The 20,807-nt window shown below is 41.5% G+C and overlaps 1 protein-coding gene across 6 annotated transcripts in view; it reads left to right on the forward strand.

Moving 5' to 3' along the window:
* Nucleotides 1–20,807, forward strand: part of PATJ (PATJ crumbs cell polarity complex component) — a 367,672-nt gene that overhangs the window by 333,203 nt on the left and 13,662 nt on the right. For all 6 annotated transcript variants that reach the window (XM_086717156.1, XM_086717157.1, XM_086717152.1 and 3 more), the window contains 4 exons: nt 672–786; nt 1,836–1,873; nt 6,263–6,385; nt 7,117–7,221. In XM_086717156.1, the coding sequence (XP_086573282.1) occupies nt 672–786; nt 1,836–1,873; nt 6,263–6,385; nt 7,117–7,221 (381 nt within the window). The remainder of the gene's footprint in view (nt 1–671; nt 787–1,835; nt 1,874–6,262; nt 6,386–7,116; nt 7,222–20,807) is intronic.

A 20,807-nucleotide genomic window follows, 5' to 3' on the forward strand; every position in this document is an offset into this window, starting at 1 on the left:
AAGGACAGTAATGGAAGTATAACAGATTGGGCTGGATTACTACTGACTCCAGGAAAATCTTTGAGAAAAAAATTTAACCCCCTCACAAAACAACATATCTCCTTGATATTTGCTGCTTTCTCCTTCAACTGAGGAGAAAATGTCTGTTAAGATTTTATTATAGTTGTTTTATATAAACATGTATACATGATTATATGATTATATAGCTAGCATCATATATATATGTTTATATATAATCATATATATGTGATGCTATATAATCATATATATAAACACTATGTAACAGCCTAGGAAAATGTTTCTGATTTCATGTGGAGCAAGAAAAGCTTAAATTATCACAAGTTTTCGGGGCAACTGGGTGGCTCATGCTCTCTTTCTCTCTCTCTCTCTCAAAATAAATAAACTTTTAAAAATTATTACACGTTTCCTATCCTGATGATTGAAACCATACGTAAAAGCACAAATGAAAGGGGAATGCAATGGAAAAACGTCAGATGAAATTGGGTTGTGTGGTAAGAGAATGCGTAGGGCTAACTTCTGTTTTCCCTTTTAGCCTCTCTAGAATTTTCTATGATATGGTTATGGTTACTTCAGTAATTAAAGTACTAAGTCTGAATTTTTAAGAGCAAGCCCGTGTCTCCACGCAGCTGACTACCGGCTTTTCTTTCCAGGGCAGCCAACACAGTGCACAGAACAGCTTCCACCCCACCCTCGCTCCTGTCATCGCCAGCCTGCAAAGCCTGGTCGGCACAAAAAGAGCTACAGACCCTTCCCCCAAAAGTTCAGGTATTACTTGGACACACCTCGAGGAAAGACATCCCACTGCCCAACTTTTTTAATATTAATATTTTTTAAAAAACAATCTCTTTGGGGCACCCGGGTGGCTTAGTCAGCTGGGCGGCTGACTTTGGCTCAGGTCATGATCTCATGGTTCATGGGTTCGAGCCCCGCATCGGGCTCTGTGCTGACGGCTCGGAGCCTGGAGCCTGCTTCAGAATCTGTGACTTTCCCTCTCTCTCTGTCCCCTTCCCAGCTCATGCTCTGTCTCTCAAAAAATAAATAAACGTTTAAAAAAAAAATTTTTTTTAAACAATCTCTTCACCTTCCTTCAGTTAAGATACTAAGTTTAAATCTTTGAACGTGTGCACATAAGCCCCAGCCTTTATGAAAAGCCAGTTCTAAAGAAAGTAAACCCATAGAGATTCATTTTGGGAATTTTGCCTTAAATTTTACACAAATCACGTGGCAGGAAAGCGGAAATCTAAAGTGCTTCATAAAGTGGGGGGCCTGGCTGGCTCAGTTGGAGGAGCACGCGACTCTTGATCTCGGGGTTGTGAGTTCAAATCCCACATCGGGTGTAGGCACTTCATAAAGTAAAACCATTTCCAAAGAGAAAAATTTGAAATTACAGGTCACTTGAGGAAAGTTACACATGCATATGCCATTGCAAGTGGAGCAGAGCAGGGCGTATTTTTAAGTCTTTCCTTGAGTAGAGGGTTATCTTTGATTAAGGCAGAAAAATGTACAGTAAAACACTAATAGCTCACCCCCCTCAAGCCGTTTAATCACCATATTCCAGGCAGCTGCTGGTACAGCCCATCAGCTTTTGTCAGACCAAATGATGATGACCACATCCATGTCAAACAGAGGGCTTCTTCAAAGTAGCCCCTAATCAATAGTTGCCATTTTGGATTTGGGGAAAGTATGTCATGCCATTAGCTCCAGTATTCTCTCTTGAAAGGCCTAGAAAATGACACCATTTTTATGGGATAATATGAAATACTATGTTGTCTCTTAATTTTAAAAAGTTAATTGTGTTGCTTTTTTATTTATAGGCGCAGATACAGGACCAAGGACCGTTGAAATAATCAGGGTAAGTCAATTTTGCTATTTTTCTGATCTTTGTTGATTTGCATAAAATGTATATTTTCTCCTTATTATATAATTTGTTGGATTGTTACTGTCCTCTTTTAAGTTTCACTGAAGTAATCAAATGGCCTATCTTTCATAAATAGAAAAATCAGTAAAGCCGCATGGTGACCACTGTGAATCTTTGGGTACATCCCATCCACTATGTTTTGTGCATGTGTTTAAGTTTTACAAAACAACAACAACAACAAAATGATATCATATGGATGTACTCTTGAGGCTTATCTTTTTCACTTTTATATTTTGAGAGAGAGAAAGCTAGCAGGGGAGGGGCAGAGAGAGAATTTTAAGCAGGCTCCACAACCAGCATGGAGCCCAGTGCAGAGCTCAGTCCCACCACTGTGAGACCATGACCTCAGCTGAAATCAAGAGTTGGATGTTCAACCGACTGAGCTACCCAGGCACCTCATTGTCTTTTTCACTTTAAAGCATGAACTTTTAGTCATGCTTGTATTTGTTGACGATTTCTATTGGTTTTATAGTATCCCATCATATCATGTGCTATAATTTTTTTAATCAGCTTCCTCCTACTAAACAATTAGCACATTTCTCAACTTTTGCTCTTTTATAACAACATCTTTGTATTTCTTTTTTGTCCATATCATGAGTGATTTCTTCAGGATTTGTTCCTAAAATGAAATTGGTTTTTGTTTGTTTACAAAAAAAATTTTTTTTTAATCTTTAAGTAATCTCTAACTCAGTGTGGGCTTTGAACTTACAACCCCAAGATCAAGGGTCACGTGCTCTATAGATTGGGCTACCCAGGTACCTCTAGAAATGAAATTGTTGAGTCAAGAGCCACACTTGTTATTTAAAGGCTTCTATACGTGTTACTAAATTCCCTTCCCCAAAAGATTGTATAATATGTATTTCATAAAATTGTCATATCCTGATGTTCAAACTCCTGTGTGATATCCAGAATATTGGAAAGTACTTTCACTTTGATCACTTTTAAACATTAAATTTGGGGACACCTGAGTGGCTCATTCAGCTCAGCCCAACTCTTGATTTTGGCTCGGGTCATGATCATGGTAGTGAGATCAAGCCTCACACTGGGCTCGCACTGGTCATAAGGCTGCTTAGGATTCTCCCTCTCTTTCTCTCTCTCTGCCCCTCCCCTGCTCGCATGCACGTTCCCTCTATCTCTGTCTCTAAACATTACATTTGGGATTCAAGAAGTATGACCTTGCTATAACCATGGTTCAACTGCAGTGAAGAGATATCCAGCATAGCTTAGCTCTCTGGAGTCAATCATAGCTGTGTTTGAAGGCATTCTACCGTTTATTAGCTCTATAACCTTTGGCAAGTTACTGACTTCAGGTTTTCTTATCTGTAAACTGGGGATGATAACACCTCACAAAGTAAATCTTGTGTGGATTAAATGCGGTCATGCAAATGGTGTGCCTGGCATTGTACCTAGTACATCATAAATGTCCAGGAAGACATCCATTATTAGTGATTACAACTTTAGCTAAATCTGTTTTATTTGTTCCTAGTGTCTTTCCACCAGAGTGGCAACTCAGATGTTCCTATGGGACATAGGGACATATGGACATAACTTTCCTATAGGAAAGTTAAATCTACCAACATATACATAATTATGGACAAATTAAGGAAGCATTATAATGGATTCGAACAAAGCCAAGTTATTCCATAAATTTCTCCTCATTCCAAGATTTATAAAATATCATTTTATGCTTCCTTAGTTGTTTCAGCCAGTTGGTTTTTTTTACAGGCTTTTATAAAACAGCCTGCTCCTACCAACTGTATTCTCCCACAAATGGTCCAAGCAGAAACTTTGCGATGAAATGCATCTTGCCATTTTGCATGCAGGGCTTTACTATTGATGCATTCAGGAAATAAAAGCTAGACACAAACGTGCTGGAAAACAGGGTATAAATTACCTGTGACTAGAGAGGTCAGCATCACCATTCTTCTTTTATAGACATGATGTGGCAGCATTCGTAGTGTTATTAATAATAAAGAATGAGTCCTCACACTTATGTGACATGAGTTTTTTTTTTTTTTTTTTTTTTTTAAGTTTATTTAGAGAGGGAAAGAGAGAGCACATGCAGGGGAGCAGCAGAGAGAGAAACACAGTGCAGTCTGTGTTGTCAGCACAGAGCCCAACATGGGGCTGGATCTCATGAATCGGATGATCATGACCTGAACTGAGATCAAGAGTCTGACACTGACAGGACTGAGCCACCCAGGTGCCCCCGTGACATGAGTTTTTAAAGTTCTTTCAGGGGCACCTGGGTGGCTTAGTCGGGTAAGCATCGGACTCTTGATCTCGACTCAGGTCATGATCTCAAAGTTCGTGAAAATGAGCCCTACATCAAGTCGGGCTTTGCACTGACAGTGTAGAGCTGGCCTGAGATTCTTTCTCTCTCTCACTCTCACTCTCTGCCCTTCCCCCACTGACATGGCTGCTCGTGCATGCACTCTCTCTCAAAATTAAAAAAAAAAAATTTAAATAAAGTTCTTTCATACATGGTTTTTCTTGTTGTTCTTTTCCCTTTTTCCAACTTTATGAGGTAAAATTGAAGCTCACTAAGTGGTATATATTTTTAAATGATCAATTAAAACTGTAGAAACCCTGCTACCATATAGGTCCCTTTTCCACAACCATACCACTAACATTTATGCCATAGATGTCATATGTTTACATTTAGATGAATTGAGAACCCCACCAAACAATGTTATAATTTTTACTTTCAACTGTTCTACATATTTTAAAGCCCTTAAAAAAATTGGTCTCATAGAAAATGGTTCTTTGCAGACTGAGTAATTTAGGATTTTACCCTGGATCTCATAAACGTTACGCTGTACAGACTCTGAAGAGTGTTGATATTTATGCTTTAGCAGACGATCAACCCATTCCAGCTCAGAATGTGAGTGATGGTTGACATCCCAGTTCGGTTCCGTGTCGGTCTGTCCTGCACGTGTGAAGCTTAGAATGGAGCCTGAGAAGTCTGTGTGATCCCTCTTATTGGATGAGATCCCTCTCTCAGGCTCTCTCTACTCTAGTCTTCTTCCCTTATTCTCCAGCCACCAGGCACTCCCTTGCCTGGTTTCTCTGGCTCTGGTGGCCAGAAGAGGTAAAATGGGGCAAGATAGGTGTTAATATCAGAGAGAGTGACTCCACCTTTACAGCTCCTTGACTGGGGCTCGCCCTCAGGACCAAGCTGCCAGGAAAACAGCTGAGAAATCCACCCCTTACGTTTTTTCTCCAAGTTTTGGCCCTCCACCACAATTTGTTTGAGTTTCTTTACTTTTCAGAAACCTCAGGTAGTTGTTTCCGTGTTTGATAGAGTTGTTCACTGTAATGAGTCAGCAGGAGAGGGATGCCACGGCCGTGCAACGCGACCAGGCTGAAACTGGAACTCATCATTCATTCTTTGAGTGATTTTTAAAATAGTAACCCTGTGGGCGCCTGGGTGGCTCAGTCGGTTGAGCGTCCGACTTCGGCTCAGGTCATGATCTCACAGTCCGTGAGTTCGAGTCCCACGTCGGGCTCTGTGCTGACAGCTCGGAGTCTGGAGCCTGTTTCAGATTCTGTGTCTCCCTCTTTCTCTGAACCTCCCCCATTCATGCTCTCTCTCTCTGTCTCAAAAATCAATAAAGGTTAAAAAAAAAATTAAAAAAAAAAAAATAGTAACCCTGTGCAGCAAATATGGGGAAGGCCTGGAATGCAGCCAGGATCCCTTCACCAGGGTCCGCGTGAACCAGGCTGCCTCACCCAGTGATCCTAGCGAACACTTTCAGTCACATCTTACTTCTCTCCGCAAACTCGGCTGTCCCTGCAGCGGGTGTCCTCTCAGATCCTTTATTGTGATGCAGCCGTGCAGCTCTTTGAGAGCCAAGTGTGTTTGTTCACACCCAGAAGAGCATGATATGTGTGGCAGTTTAATCATAAACACCATATGAGATCATACTTGCCAAGTCTGCATCAAAATTGGCCACTAAACTGAGCAGTAACATAGGGTTGTTTTGTATTTTTCTGTTGTTTGTGCTCCTACCGTTGCCTTTTACCGAGCCTTTTCTGTAGGCCAAGACTACACTATATCATCTCCTGTAATCCTCAAACCAACATATAAAGACAGAAGCTCTAAGAGCTTAAGGAACTGCATTGAGATCCCTCCCCCCAAGCTAAGTAAGTGCTAGAACTGAAACACAGGTGTTTCGGACTCCAAAGGCACTGCGTTTAACTCCTGTGTTTCCCTGGCTTCCTGCAGCACGGACGGATTTTGTGCAACAGCTATCTGGGGGCAACCAGGTTGTGGGGTTTTCTTATTAAGTATAGGAACATGGTGTTGTCCTTCTTTTTTAGGAGCTCAGCGATGCCCTTGGAATCAGTATTGCTGGAGGAAAAGGAAGTCCCTTAGGAGATATCCCAATATTTATTGCCATGATTCAGGCCAGTGGTGTGGCTGCACGTACACAGAAGCTTAAGGTAAACAAAAGGGGAATGGTGAAGTGCTAACAGCATGTGGTAGGAGACGAAGGTGCAGCCATGGGCACTTTGTTTAAAGTTCGAATTCCAACAGAGACCCACACAGAGGGCAAAATGCATTGGAGAAAGTTTACACCTAAAATTCATTAAGCCCCTGGGCATATAAAAATATTATTGTTCGTATCAAAGCTTCTTGATGAAAGAAGAAATTGCAGCCCTTTTTCAGAGCCTCCGATACCATTTTTAGCACTCCATTCCACCCAAAATTAATTTTCCCCCGAGAGATATTTGACCTGAGAATCGTCCTTCAACCAGAATTAATGCTCTTATGTTTCCCCCCCCCCCCATTGCCCCTCCATCTTAACTTAGGTAGAAAAATAAAGGAGAAAATATCTGGCCTCCTCATTAGAGCTTTACTGAACAGTTAATTTGTACACCCCACTATTACTGATGAGTGGACGTATACAACACCACCATTGCCAAAATACAAAAGTGGCCTGCCGTGCCTTCTCAGGATCAAATCTGGCCCCCTTCTTGTTTCTCTGATTGGTCTGTATTTGGGGAAAGCCATAAAAATTCCTCATGTTTCTGGAACTTGCATACACAGTAGAAACATGGAACCTTCACAATAGCCACAAATGGGAAATATGACTTACAAAGAATTTTAAGCATTCTTCTCAAATTTAATTTTTCTTAATGATAGTGATTTTCTTCCACTTTTGTACTTCCAGGTTGGAGATCGGATTGTCAGCATTAATGGGCAACCTTTGGATGGGCTGTCTCACGCAGATGTGGTTAATCTGCTGAAGAACGCCTACGGGCGCATTATCCTGCAGGTATTGCGATCAATGGAGCACGCAGCTGCATGAGGCAGATAAGTGGCGTGCAAAAAAAGATTGAGCGTCACTGGCAGTAGGCATCACCGCCCAGCAGGGTGCTTGCTGATGTGAATTATGAAGGTTGAGAGCAAGAAATTATTATTTTTATTCAGAAATTCTTTAATGCCACCCATACAGGCAGTGAGCATGATTATATGAAAGCATAACAAGGGGAGAAAAATTACTCTTTGCTTCACATGATAAATCAACAAGGCTTTTAGCTTCCAGCGTTCTTTTGTAAATCAAAGTTTGTGAGGAATGGGAAATGATTTCTTTTCTTATGCCCAAAAACTGTTACCCAACTGCCCAAGCACTGTTTCCTCCACTCCTTTTTTAAAGGAAAGAAAAAATACAATGCTCTTTTTCCCTTAGCATAAATGATTGCCAACACGGTTAAATTCCCACTGTATGGTTGTCATCAACTAAGGCAGACAATTATTTATCAACTGTGGTCCCCCAGAGTCCCGTCCAGATGCACAAAGAAATATACCAGGAAGTAAGAAAGAGGTATGCTGTTAATTACCTCTCCTATTTCAGCACCTCACATGTCTCTGAGATTGATATGGTGCACTGAGAGGCAGGATACTGCAGTGAGTTTTGCTAATGAATTTCCCCCAAAACGTATGATTAAAATCACCACACTTCTGCAGGTAGTAGTGAACGGTTTACAGGTAAAAAGAATAAAACCCACCATTTAGCACCTTAGAGAGAGGGCTAGCCAGCCCCTCAGATCATTCTAGCCTTAAAATAATAATTTCAAGGGGTGCCTGGCTGGCACAGTCGGTTAAGCATCAGACTTCAGCTCAGGTCATGATCTCACAGTTCATGGGTTCAAGCCCTGCATTGGGCTCTGTGCTGACAGCTCAGAGCCTGGAGCCTGCTTTCAATTCTGTGACTTCCTCTCTCTGTGTCCCTCCCCCACTTGCGCTCTCTCTCTCTCTCAAAAATAAACATTAAAAAAAAAACTTTTTTTTTTTTTTTTTTTTATTAATTTCAGGGGCTCCTGGCTGGAGTCAGTAGAGCAGGCAACTCTTTTTTTTTTTTTTTTTTTAATTTATTTTTTTTTCCATTATATGCAATTTATTGTCAAATTGGTTTCCATACAACACCCAGTGCTCATCCCAAAAGGTGCCCTCCTCAATACCCATCACCCACCCTCCCCTCCCTCCCCCCCCCATCAACCCTCAGTTTGTTCTCAGTTTTTAACAGTCTCTTATGCTTTGGCTCTCTCCCACTCTAACCTCTTTTTTTTTTTTTTTTTCCTTCCCCTCCCCCGTGGGTTTCTGTTAAGTTTCTCAAGATCCACATAAGAGTGAAAACATATGGTATCTGTCTTTCTCTGTATGGCTTATTTCACTTAGCATCACACTCTCCAGTTCCATCCACGTTGCTACAAAAGGCCATATTTCATTCTTTCTCATTGCCACGTAGTATTCCATTGTGTATATAAACCACAATTTCTTTATCCATTCATCAGTTGATGGACATTTAGGCTCTTTCCATCATTTGGCTATTGTTGAGAGTGCTGCTATAAACATTGGGGTACAAGTGCCCCTATGCATCAGTACTCCTGTATCCCTTGGGTAAATTCCTAGCAGTGCTATTGCTGGGTCATAGGGTAGGTCTATTTTTAATTTTCTGAGGAATCTCCACACTGCTTTCCAGAGCGGCTGCACCAATTTGCATTCCCACCAATAGTGCAAGAGGGTTCCCGTTTCTCCACATCCTCTCCAGCATCTATAGTCTCCTGATTTGTTCATTTTGGCCACTCTGACTGGCGTGAGGTGATATCTGAGTGTGGTTTTGATTTGTATTTCCCTGATAAGGAGCGACATTGAACATCTTTTCATGTGCCTGTTGGCCATCTGGATATCTTCTTTAGAGAAGTGTCTATTCATGTTTTCTGCCCATTTCTTCACTGGGTTATTTGTTTTTCGGGTGTGGAGTTTGGTGAGCTCTTTATAGATTTTGGATACTAGCCCTTTGTCTGATATGTCATTTGCAAATATCTTTTCCCATTCTGTTGGTTGCCTTTTAGTTTTGTTGGTTGTTTCCTTTGCTGTGCAGAAGCTTTTTATCTTCATAAGGTCCCAGTAATTCATTTTTGCTTTTAATTCCCTTGCCTTTGGGGATGTGTCGAGTAAGAGATTGTTACGGCTGAGGTCAGAGAGGTCTTTTCCTGCTTTCTCCTCTAGGGTTTTGATGAAAGCAGGCAACTCTTGATCTCTGGGTTGTAAGTTCGAGCCCCACGTTGGGTATAGAGATTACTTAAAAATAAAATCTTTAGGGGCGCCTGGGTGGCGCAGTCGGTTAAGCGTCCGACTTCAGCCAGGTCACGATCTCGCGGTCCGTGAGTTCGAGCCCCGCGTCGGGCTCTGGGCTGATGGCTCGGAGCCTGGAGCCTGTTTCCGATTCTGTGTCTCCCTCTCTCTCTGCCCCTCCCCCGTTCATGCTCTGTCTCTCTCTGTCCCAAAAATAAATAAACGTTGAAAAAAAAAAAATTTAAAAAAAAAAATAAAATAAAATCTTTAATAACAATTATTGTTGTTTCAAACTGGAAAGCCATTATACTGAGGAGAACAAATTTGTGGTGCTTAACTCTCCCATCTCAGTGGTCTAAATCCAAAGGGCCAAAAAAGATGTTACAAAAGTAAATGAGCTGCAACATGTAAGCAGGGGATCATCAAAATACTGTCAGTAGGGGTGCCTGGGTGACTCAATCGGTTAAGCATCCAACTCTTCATATTGGCTCAGATCACGATCTCATGGTTCATGAGTTTGAGCCCCATGTCGCGCTCTGCGCTGACAGCACAGAACTCACTTGGGATTCTCTCTCTCTGTCCCTACATGCTTGTGTTCCCCTCTCTCTTTCTCTCAAAATATAAACATTTTTTTTAATACTGTCAGTAGTTTCAAGGGAGTTTATGTGATAGGCAAAATATTACTCAGTGATCTGGGTCCCTGAGTTTCTACTGAACACAAATCAAAACACTATGGGCACTGGCTGTCAAGTGAGCTTGCCCTCTACTCCTTGTCCTCATTTTCAGTGGAAGTTAGGCTGTCTTGTCACATTCCTCCTTCTACCCACCTCCGTCATGGTCAGAGCCTGCACAGTCTTGCTCTTCCTTCGAGTTATGCTGACCCCTAGAGGCCTACAAGTGCAACTCCTCCATCTCAGACTGGGGACCGTTCGTCACACAGAACTTTAAAAGGAAGTTATTTCAAATAATAACTACGTCAAGACAAAAAAAAAAAGTCTCCCTTAGCAAAACTGGTATTATCAATATTTCCATACATTGACATAATTTGTTCAGCTCTACCTTCTTCACAAAGAAATGAGAAGACGGTGCAAAATTGTAACATTAACTGTAAAAGCAACTTAAATGAAAATGAACTCAAGCTCTCCCATGCAGAATTAACACTTCACTCTGCCAAATTACCCCTATTAACACACCTTTGAGGGAGTTCCTCATTTTTCCTATTTCTGTACTTTAAGAAAATGACATTTGGTTTTAAAATGTTCTCTTGCATTAATCACATTAGTTGGTAGTGTTATTTTCTAACATGTGCTATTAAAAGCTTAATGGAATCCTTTGGGATTTTTACAGTTATAATCTACACAGTTATGGGTATGGAACATATGTGCTGCCAAAGGCATTAGACACAAAATCCAGAAAATTCTTATGTCCTGCATCAAATGCCTTACAGTTACATAGTGTACTTGCCTTAATTAAAACAATGTGCATGTAGTACCAGCAATATAGTTATTACAGCTGACTTGGCACTAGGTAACTATTTTTATCATTAGGTGAGCCAGCCCATTGGCAGAAGAGTAGGGAAGGTCAGGTAATTGTGTCTGATGATGTGGAAAAGACTTACTGTCGGTGTATCATGCAAAGCAGTCAGCAACTGCTGGTTGCACAGGAAAGATTAAGGTCAGCAGACTGCAGGGTAGAGAAGGGGAAAGAGTGGAAGAGATGACCAACACTTCCAGAAGCTTCTCTCTACAGCATAAATTGCTATCTCTGGGCGTAATAAGGAGGTAGACATTTCTGCCCTTAAAGTCTGATGATTTCTTTTTTTTTTTTTTTAATTTTTTTTTTCAATGTTTATTTATTTTTGGGACAGAGAGAGACAGAGCATGAATGGGGGAGGGGCAGAGAGAGAGGGAGACACAGAATCGGAAACAGGCTCCAGGCTCCGAGCCATCAGCCCAGAGCCTGACGCGGGGCTCGAACTCCCGGACCGCGAGATCGTGACCTGGCTGAAGTCGGACACTTAACCGACTGCGCCACCCAGGCGCCCCAAAGTCTGATGATTTCTTATTATCAGTCATAGATTGGTCAGTGGAGATCGATGTGGCTACAAGGGGTCAATTATATTTGCTTTTGTAGTCTGAGAGCTTGTCTGGTTAAGCTCCTTTGTCTGTAGAATGACCATAAAGCCTTTTTTGGACAAAATCAGATAACCCAGACTCTCTGCCAGGAAACATATATGTATCTTTCTTTGAGACCACAGAAGATAAAAAGAGCATATCAGGGACTTTTATCACTTAAGGAACTTGTGAGGCTTCTTCTGGGTCCTTTAAGATATTTTACAAATATTTGAGAGTGTAGCAGAATGGGTGGATTGAGGTAACACTAACTAGACTAGAGGATGTAGGAGGAGTATTCTGGGAGAGGAGAGAACATTTGTAGTTTGAGACGTCCAAGTGGAGATGGCCAGCAGGCAGAGGAAATACTGGCCAATGTTCAGGGAGACATCATTGCTGGGAACTGGGTAAATAAAGCCATCTGAGGCTTTTCAGTGTCGCCATCCCCACTGCCTGGCACATTACATACATCATAGATATTGGCTGAATAAGTGAATGAAAACAGTGGTGACAAGACAGGACAAAGGCTTAGAGTCAACAGCAAGTATAGAAGGCAGGAGAAGAGAGTCTGAAATCAGGGAGATTCATTGAGGGTCTGTCTACAAAGTAGTTTGAGAAGTAGTCATTTGAGGACATTCTCCAGAACACAAGATAATTGCTTACGAGGGCCCAACTGCTGGTTGGGAGAAAGAAAGAGAGAGAGAGAGATGTCATATTTAATAATATAGAGAAAACAGGGGTGCCTGGGTGGCTTAGTGGGTTAAGCATCTGACTCTTGATTTCAGCTCAGGTCATGATCTCATGGTTTGTGAGTTCAAGCCCTGCATCAGGCTCTGTGCTGACAATGCAAAGCCTGCTTGGTATTCTCTCTCTCTCTCTCTCTCTCTCTCTCTCTCTCTCTCTCTCTTCTCTTTCTCTTTCTCTCTCTCTCTCAAAATAAGTAAATAAACTTTAAAAAAAGTTTTAATTTAAAAAAAAGAAAACAGTGGCTTCTTTTTGAACTCTCCGTTGAAAATGGAAGAGAAAAAGTAAGACATGGGATTAATTCAGGAGATCTAATATCCAACCAATAGGAGTTGCAAAAAGAAAAACAGAAAAATAAGAAAGAAAGAAATCTTAGCTTAAAGTCCATTAAGTAGTAAGCAGGATAAGTAAGTATAGTACCTATATACCTTCTAAAACTTTTTTTTTAATGTTTATTTGTTTTTGAGACAGAGAGCACAAGCAGGGGAGGGGCAGGGAAAGAGAGAGACACAGAATCTGAAGCAGGCTCCAGGCTCTGAGCCATCGGCATGGAGCCCAATGCTTAAACCCACAAACCATGAGATCATGACCTGAGTTGAAGCTGGACGCTTAACTGACTGAGCCACCCAGGTGCCCCGCTTCTAAAACTTTCAAAGAGAAAACTATAAGCTACTTACAAAAGAACAAGAGATTCAAACGGCACCTCTTTTCCAGCAGTGTGTTTCTGAGAAACTTACTTTAGGATGTACTCCAGCAAAAAAGCAAGTAAGAAAATAAGAAAAGTAAGAAAGAGGGAAGCCCATGGATTCAGTGCTGAAGAACGTGGAAGTCCCAGGACAGCTGTATGGCAGGCACAGAGAACAACTTGCCCAAATTGGAGCAGGGGGAGAAGAGACTGAGATGCCACTGAATCAAAAGGAAGGAAGAGGAACAGATGGATTATCTTATCTGTTTAACTAAATTGGAAGTTTGGAATTACTGGGGAAATTTGGGGCTTAATTACTGATAAATATATAAAAATTAAAGTGAGATCATTATTAACTTTGGAGAAAATAAACTTGTACCAAGAAAAGGAAATGTAATCACAGTACAGTAGCTGACTCAGTATAAACAACATTTACATAAACATTGTAACTCATAATAATTAATACAACCAAACATCATAATGCATGAAATAATAGTATCTTGGGTATTTGGTATGTATTAGTGGGAAGGAAAATATGACAAGTAAATCTTTAATGTTAAAATGAAAAGAAAAGAGATGGTTGGAAATTACTAGAACCACAGAGGTTTAAGTATATATTTTTTATATGAAATTTATTTTCAGATTGGTTTCCATACAACACCCAGTGCTCATCCCAACAGGTGCCCTCCTCAATGCCCATCACCCACTTTCCCCTCCCTTCTACCCTGTCAACCCTCAGTTTATTCTCAGTTTTTAAGAGTCTCTTAAGGTTTGACTCCCTCCCTAACTTTTTTTTTCCTTCCCCTCCCCCACAGTCTTCTGTTAAGTTTCTCAGGAGCCACATAAGAGTGAAAACATATGGTATCTGTCTTTCTCTGTATGACTTATCTCACTTAGCATCACACACTCCAGTTTCATCCACATTGCTACAAAAGGCCGTATTTCATTCTTTCTCATTGCCAAGTAATATTACATTGTGTATGTAAACCACAATTTCTTTATCCATTCATCAGTTGCTGGACATTTAGGCTCTTTCCATCATTTGGCTATTGTTGAGAGTGCTGCTATAAACATTGGGGTACAAGTGCCCCTATGCATCAGTACTCCTGTATCCCTTGGGTAAATTCCTAACAGTGCTATTGCTGGGTCATAGGGTAGATCTATTTTTAATTTTTTGAGAAACCTCCACACTGTTTTCCAGAGCGGCTACACCAGTTTGCATTCCCACCAACAATGCAAGAGGGTTCCCATTTCTCCACATCCTCTCCAGCATCTATAGTCTCCTGATTTGTTCATTTTAGCCACTCTGACTGGTGTGAGGTGTTATCTGAGTGTGGTTTTGATTTGTATTTCCCTGATGAGGAGCGATGTTGAGCATCTTTTCATGTGCCTATTGGCCATCTGGATGTCTTCTTTAGAGAAGTGTCTATTCATGTTTTCTGCCCATTTCTTCACTGGATTATTTGTTTTTCGGGTGTGGAGTTTGGTGAGCTCTTTATAGATTTTGGATTCTAGCCCTTTGTCTGATATGTCATTTGCAAATATCTTTTCCCATTCTGTTGGTTGCCTTTTAGTTTTGTTGATTATTTCTTTTGCAGTGCAGAAGCTTTTTATCTTCATGAGGTCCCAATAGTTCATTTTTGTTTTTAATTCCCTTGCCTTTGGGGATGTGTCAAGTAAGAAATTGCTGTGGCTGAGGTCAGAGAGGTCTTTTCCTGCTTTCTCCTCTAAGGTTTTGATGGTTTCCTATATCACATTCAGGTTCTTTGTCCATTTTGAGTTTATTTTTGTGAATGGTGTAAGAAAGTGGTCTAGTTTCATTCTTCTGCATGTTGCTGTCTCGTTCTCCCGGCACCAGGTTTAAGTATATTTAAAGAGCCACAGGAGGGCACCTGGGTGACTCAGTTGGTTGAGCATCCAGCATTTGATATCGGCTCAGGTCATGATCCCACGGTTATTAGATTGAGCCCTGTGTTGGGCTGCATGCTGAGCGTAGAGCCTGCTTGAGAGTCTCTTTCTAAAATAACTATTAAAAAGATGGGGTACTTGGCTGGCTCAGTTCGTTAAGCACCCGACTTCGGCTCAGGTCATGATCTCACAGCTCATGAGTTCGAGCCCCATGATAGGCTCTGTGCTGACAGCTCAGAGCCTGGAGCTGGCTTCAGTTTCTGTCTCCTTCTGTCTCTCCCCCTCCCCCACTTGCACTCTGTTTCTCTCTCTCAAAAATAAACATTAAAAAAAAATTGAAAAAGAAACACAGGCAACAAGTAGAACTTTAAATAATATAAAAGTGGAAAAGTTTGGCAAGTTAAATTTCCATCTGTTGGAATATTTCATCTGTCAAAATAGGGAGTTGATAAGACATCAATAAGAAGATACATTTTAATATAGGCTTATAAGCATATTACTTAGCTTGTATATACCTCCAGAATTGAAAAGTTTAGTGTGTCTCTAGAGAGTGAAGAGTGTTAATTTTTTATCATGTGCCATACTATTTAGTTTCTTATCCTGTGCACTCAAGAAGAAATATGCTGGAAAAATAAAATAGAAAAGAGCCAGGAGTCAAGAATACAGGTTCTAGACACTAAAGAAGAAAGGAATTTGAAGAATGGCACACTTACCAATGAAGCAGAAGTAAATAAAACTGGAAAAGTCACTAAACTGGCGGATAAATCACGGGCAATCTTTAAAGAAATTGATTTTCTTTCAGAGTTGGTGGCAAGTCAGTAGAGGGCAAAGGAGTAGTTGGGGGCAAGGGAGATAGAAAAGAGAAGGTAAGGATGATGTTACCTCTGAAAAAGAAGATGAAAAATTTTGCAGTGAAGAGCTACCTGGCTGGCTCAGTCCGTAGAGCAAGAGACTCTTGCTCTCAGGCTTATAAGTTCTAGCCCTGCGTTGGTTGTAGATTACTTAAAATCTTTAAAAGAAACAAATTTTCTAATGACGATGATCATTGCAGTGATACTGCTGCTAGTTCAGAGACCAGTCTGAGACTCACTGGAGCTGTGCATTATTTAGAGTAAAGCACGTTCTTCTCAATGCCTGGAATATCCATAGCACCCCACCTTCATCCCCTCTTTATAGATCTTGTGAAATCCTTTCTTTAGAAACCAGAAAGTTGGAGAATAGGGAATGCCTGGGGGTCATGCCCCCCCGCCCCCAGAGCATGAATTTATTCAAAATAATGACTGTGCCTCTAGCACCTGGCCCGGCCTAGAGTACATGCCTAGTAAGTGTTGGTCATATTGACTGGGCTGCTGAGCTATGCTGGTCAAGTTAAAAGACATGAACTTATAGAGAACTAATCACAGTCCCAATCTGTCCAGAAAAATTCTACTAGAGGAAAAAGATGGATTGGGTTGGGAACGGAAAAGGTGTGTGATAGAGGGTACAGGGCAAGCATCTAAAGGCACCTGTGAGTATCATTAAAGGAATGGTTTGTGAGCGGTTCTTAACCTTGGTTGCACAGTAAAATCACTGATTCCATTACTGGTTCCCGGGTCTACCACGTGAATTCAATTGGTCTGGGATGTGGCATGGAGAGAGGTTGAGGCTTCCCAGGTGTTTCTAATATGTAACCAGCTGATCTATGGAGGGCCTGATGTGACCACGTGATGCCAGGAAGGGGGTGGTAAGCTCCAGGAAAAGGACAAAGAGCTAAAGGTTTGAAAGTTGAAATGAAGACCAGTGAAAATTCTGTAGAACACATAGGCTTTAGCGTCAGAGAGTTGTGTGTTTGGGTCCTCTCGCTTAACTCTTGAGTTTTGTCTACATAGGGATCATAGCTCCTTTCTTCCAACGTTGCCATGAGGATTAGATGAGGTGTAATGTTTAATAAAAACCGTGGATGCCAATGGTAAGCATTAAATAAGTGGTATTTTATTACTTTCATTATAATAACACAGGCGTTAAGTCAGTAGATGCTAACGTCTCTAAAACCCTGGAAACGGAGTGGTTTTCCTTGTGGCACCTGAGGTGTGTGCCACTAGATATTGATGTGACCAGAAGTCACTTTGCCCCTTATTTTACTCCAAACTTAAAACATTTGACAGTTGGGGCGCCTGGGTGGCGCAGTCGGTTAAGCGTCCGACTTCAGCCAGGTCACGATTTCGCGGTCCGGGAGTTCGAGCCCCGCGTCGGGCTCTGGGCTGATGGCTCAGAGCCTGGAGCCTGTTTCCGATTCTGTGTCTCCCTCTCTCTCTCTGCCCCTCCCCCGTTCATGCTCAGTCTCTCTCTGTCCCAAAAATAAATAATCGTTGAAAAAAAAAAAAAAAAAAAAAACATTTGACAGTTCAAACCATTATATTTTTAAAACAGATACACTGAAATCAATATATTCTGATGTCACTGGAATCAGTGTCATTAGATCCTAAATAAAGACTTGAAGCAGATGTGCTTCCTACTTCATTAAGTTACACCAAATACCAGTCATGGGACAAGGCAAGTTTTGTGTCTTTATATTTTTAAGTACGCTTCATGCCCAACATGGAGCCCAGTGCAGGGTTTGAACTCACAACCCTGAGATCAAGACTTGGGCTGAGATCAAGAGTCAGATGCTTAACCGACTGAGCCACCGAGGTGTCCCAAGGCAAGCTTTTCTTGTTCTTCTGTTCTGTGCCCCATCTGAAGATACCAGCTTTCTCAGAGATCACCCTAACTTGATAGCCTTCCTGTCGGTTTTCAGCATATCTACCCTATGGATCTAGGATCCAGGTTGGGTGTGAGTGCCGAGTTTGTATTTGTACGGCAAGATTTGAGTCCTAACAAATCTAAGGGCTAATCTTATTCCTGTACGGTATCAGCGGCCCAGGAAAGTTCTAAGCAAGGATCTCAAGCTTTTGTACATTGTTATATCCTACTTATCTGGAAAATATTTCAATTTCTCAATTCTCCAAAACAATCCTCCCCACCCCGCAAACCTATTTTTAAGGAAAAGTACTCATCCTAGGGTTCATGCAATAAAACTTTGTGCTTTATTACTCAATTAAAAAGTATTAAATATACATCATTCTTTTCTTTAACATACATCACTCTAATATAGAAAATACAATTCTGACTGAATTTAGTTTTGCTTTTAACCTAAATTATTAAATGCCACAGAAAGCCAAGACATGAGAGCATATCAGAGTAAATACTTTCCTACAGTAAAGGGGTTTGAGGAAGAGACAAAATTTAAGAAGGAAATGAGTATTGAAGAGGAAACCCTCCTGGAGGAGAAAATACAGTTTGATTAGGAAATCCATTTGGCGGGGGAAACACATTGTGAGGGGCAAGGGCAGTCGGAGGGGGGAACACGTTGTGAGGGGCAAGGGCAGTCGGAGGGGGAAACACATTGTGAGAGGCAAGGGCAGTTGGAGGGGGAAACACATTATGAGGCACAAGGGCAGTCGGAGGGGGAAACATCCTTATTGGTTCTTCCTCTTCCACTGATTGAAAGGTCTCTGCTTTTTCATTAGGCTCAGAGGATAGGGCTTCTTCCCGATTCTTCATTTCACAAGCCTTCCTCTCAGGTAGAGTGACTTCCTCATCCTCTTTCATTTCACACGACTCCCCCTCCTCAAGTGCAGGGATTTCCTCCTCTTCTTCCATTAGACCAGTGGTCTCCATCTCCTCAGGTAGGCACTTATTAAATGTTTGATCATAACAAGGCTGGGGAAAAGGTGAGGAAATGAAGTACTTTCATTAAACCTGGTGAGAGTTGAAACACTGCTGCAACCACTTGGCAACTTCAGAAGACCTATTAAATCTACTCTGTGAATACCCATCACCCAGCAGTTCCATATCTGATTATCTTAAAGGACCACTCAAGATGCATGTAGGAGCACTATGTGCAACAGTAAAGAGGACATAATCTTAAAGGGCCCATAGGTTTTGAACCAGGTTAATGGTTTTGAAGGGTGAGTGGGAAGCAAGGAGGACATCTACTACATCTCCAGTCCTGAGGGGATGAGGGATGAGGCAAGAGGTTGCTGATGTGAGGAATGTAAAAAGCCAGACGATAGGGTAGAGATCTTAAGAGTTGGAGCTGGCCCTAGCCAGGTCCAAGGACCCCAGACACCACAGCTCTCATATATTCAGGTTGTATAGACTTTAATACCTATCGTCTAAGGACCTCAAAGCCTTCATTGCCTTACCCAGGAGCCCTATCTTTCCCCTCTCTTCTCTCCACATTGAGCCATGTGTTCATATCTGTCCCCTACACTAGATCACATCAACTGTAAGCCTGTTTGTTGGAGGGAGGGAACACATTTGCTCTCCCTTGGTTTCCTATGCTCCTGGTTCTATCCTCAGAACCTACCAGAGAAGTTTGTCCCCAGGAGTTGAAGATTTACTTTAAAAAAAAAATGAGTAAACTTCCCATTAGTCTGTTTGCCTTTGCCCTTCTTCAGAAAGTGTAAATAGACCTTTCCCAGCCTTACCTCCATGCCATTTGGTCCCTGATGTTGATGAGGGAAGAGCACTTCAGAGGCTGCACTGAACACTCATAGGCCACATCTCCTTGGACTTGTACCCGGCTGAACATACATACCTTTCCAAGATCAGATTATGGTCTTTCCTAAGTCAATCCCTGGGAAGACCAATCAACTCTGAGACCACGATGGTTAATGCAAATGCCTTGGGCCTATAAAGTCTTTCTGAGGGTGATGAGTTTATTCTCTCCTTGCCTTCCTACAAAAGACTGCTGTCAGTGAAAATCCTTCACATTTCCCACTAGCTTCTTGGCTTCCACTCCTACAAAATAGGCGCTTGCACAGCTCCAAGGATCCTAGGTAATTCTCTAGGATTTAATATTATCAGTGGCTGGGAGTGGCCTTTTTATTTCAGGGTTGGCATTGAGCAAGAGGCCTTCAGATTTGGAGGGATGTGAGTTTTTCTGTACAATGGTGCTGTTAGAAGTGTTTTTATCTTCTCTAGCTAGATAAAAAAAAATTAATTTTTACCCAAATAGAACTGTGACTTTGGTTTCACAACTTACACGGTTGATTTCGTGGACTCTTGAAAGGGTATTCTCTTCCTAAAAGTTAAAAAAAACTGTCCTTCTGGAATATCCATGGGCATATGTCTCCCATGCCCTGAGCCCTCTTCATATAGTATCCTGTGAGGGTGAGGACATTTTTCCACCTGTTGCCAAGCACACATCCAGATGATCTGCTCTATTTGCAACTGCTTGTTCAACTATCTCTCTGCCCCTCTTCCTCCTTGACACCATATCTAGAGTTTACTTAATCATATGCACTGTGAGTCAGATTGCCTGGTGTGAGGGTCCAAGACCATGTTTATACCCTCACACTGCCCAAGATTCTAGAATAAAATGAAATGGAAGTGAATCCAGCTTTCACTCCTTAACTGACCTTGAGAAAGTTACTTAATCTCTCTGCTCCAGGTTCCTCTGCCCAACATATGGAAACAATAGTGGTACCTACCTGAGTCCGTAGGGACTCAGGAGAGTGTTTAGCATAAAGTAAGTGCTCAGTTTATATTCATTAGTTGTGGTGCTGTTATATATTAGACAAATGAGCAAATAAAGGATCAGGTTGCCATCAAAGCTTGGCTTTTGAAGGTACCTTAGAAAAAACAGTATTTGTGGTACCTGACCAGCTCCCTTGGTGGAACATCTGACTCTTGATCTCAGACTCACGAGTTCAAGGTCATGACTTAAAGTCTTTAAGTTGGGCATAAAGCCTACTTAAGAAAAAATAGTATTTTACTGACTTTCTTCCTTAACCCCATAATGGGTGGATT

Source organism: Puma concolor, chromosome C1, assembly GCF_028749965.1.
Source record: "Puma concolor isolate L17-30 chromosome C1, mPumCon1.1.hap2, whole genome shotgun sequence".
In the NCBI taxonomy this organism is placed as follows: Eukaryota; Metazoa; Chordata; class Mammalia; order Carnivora; family Felidae; genus Puma; species Puma concolor.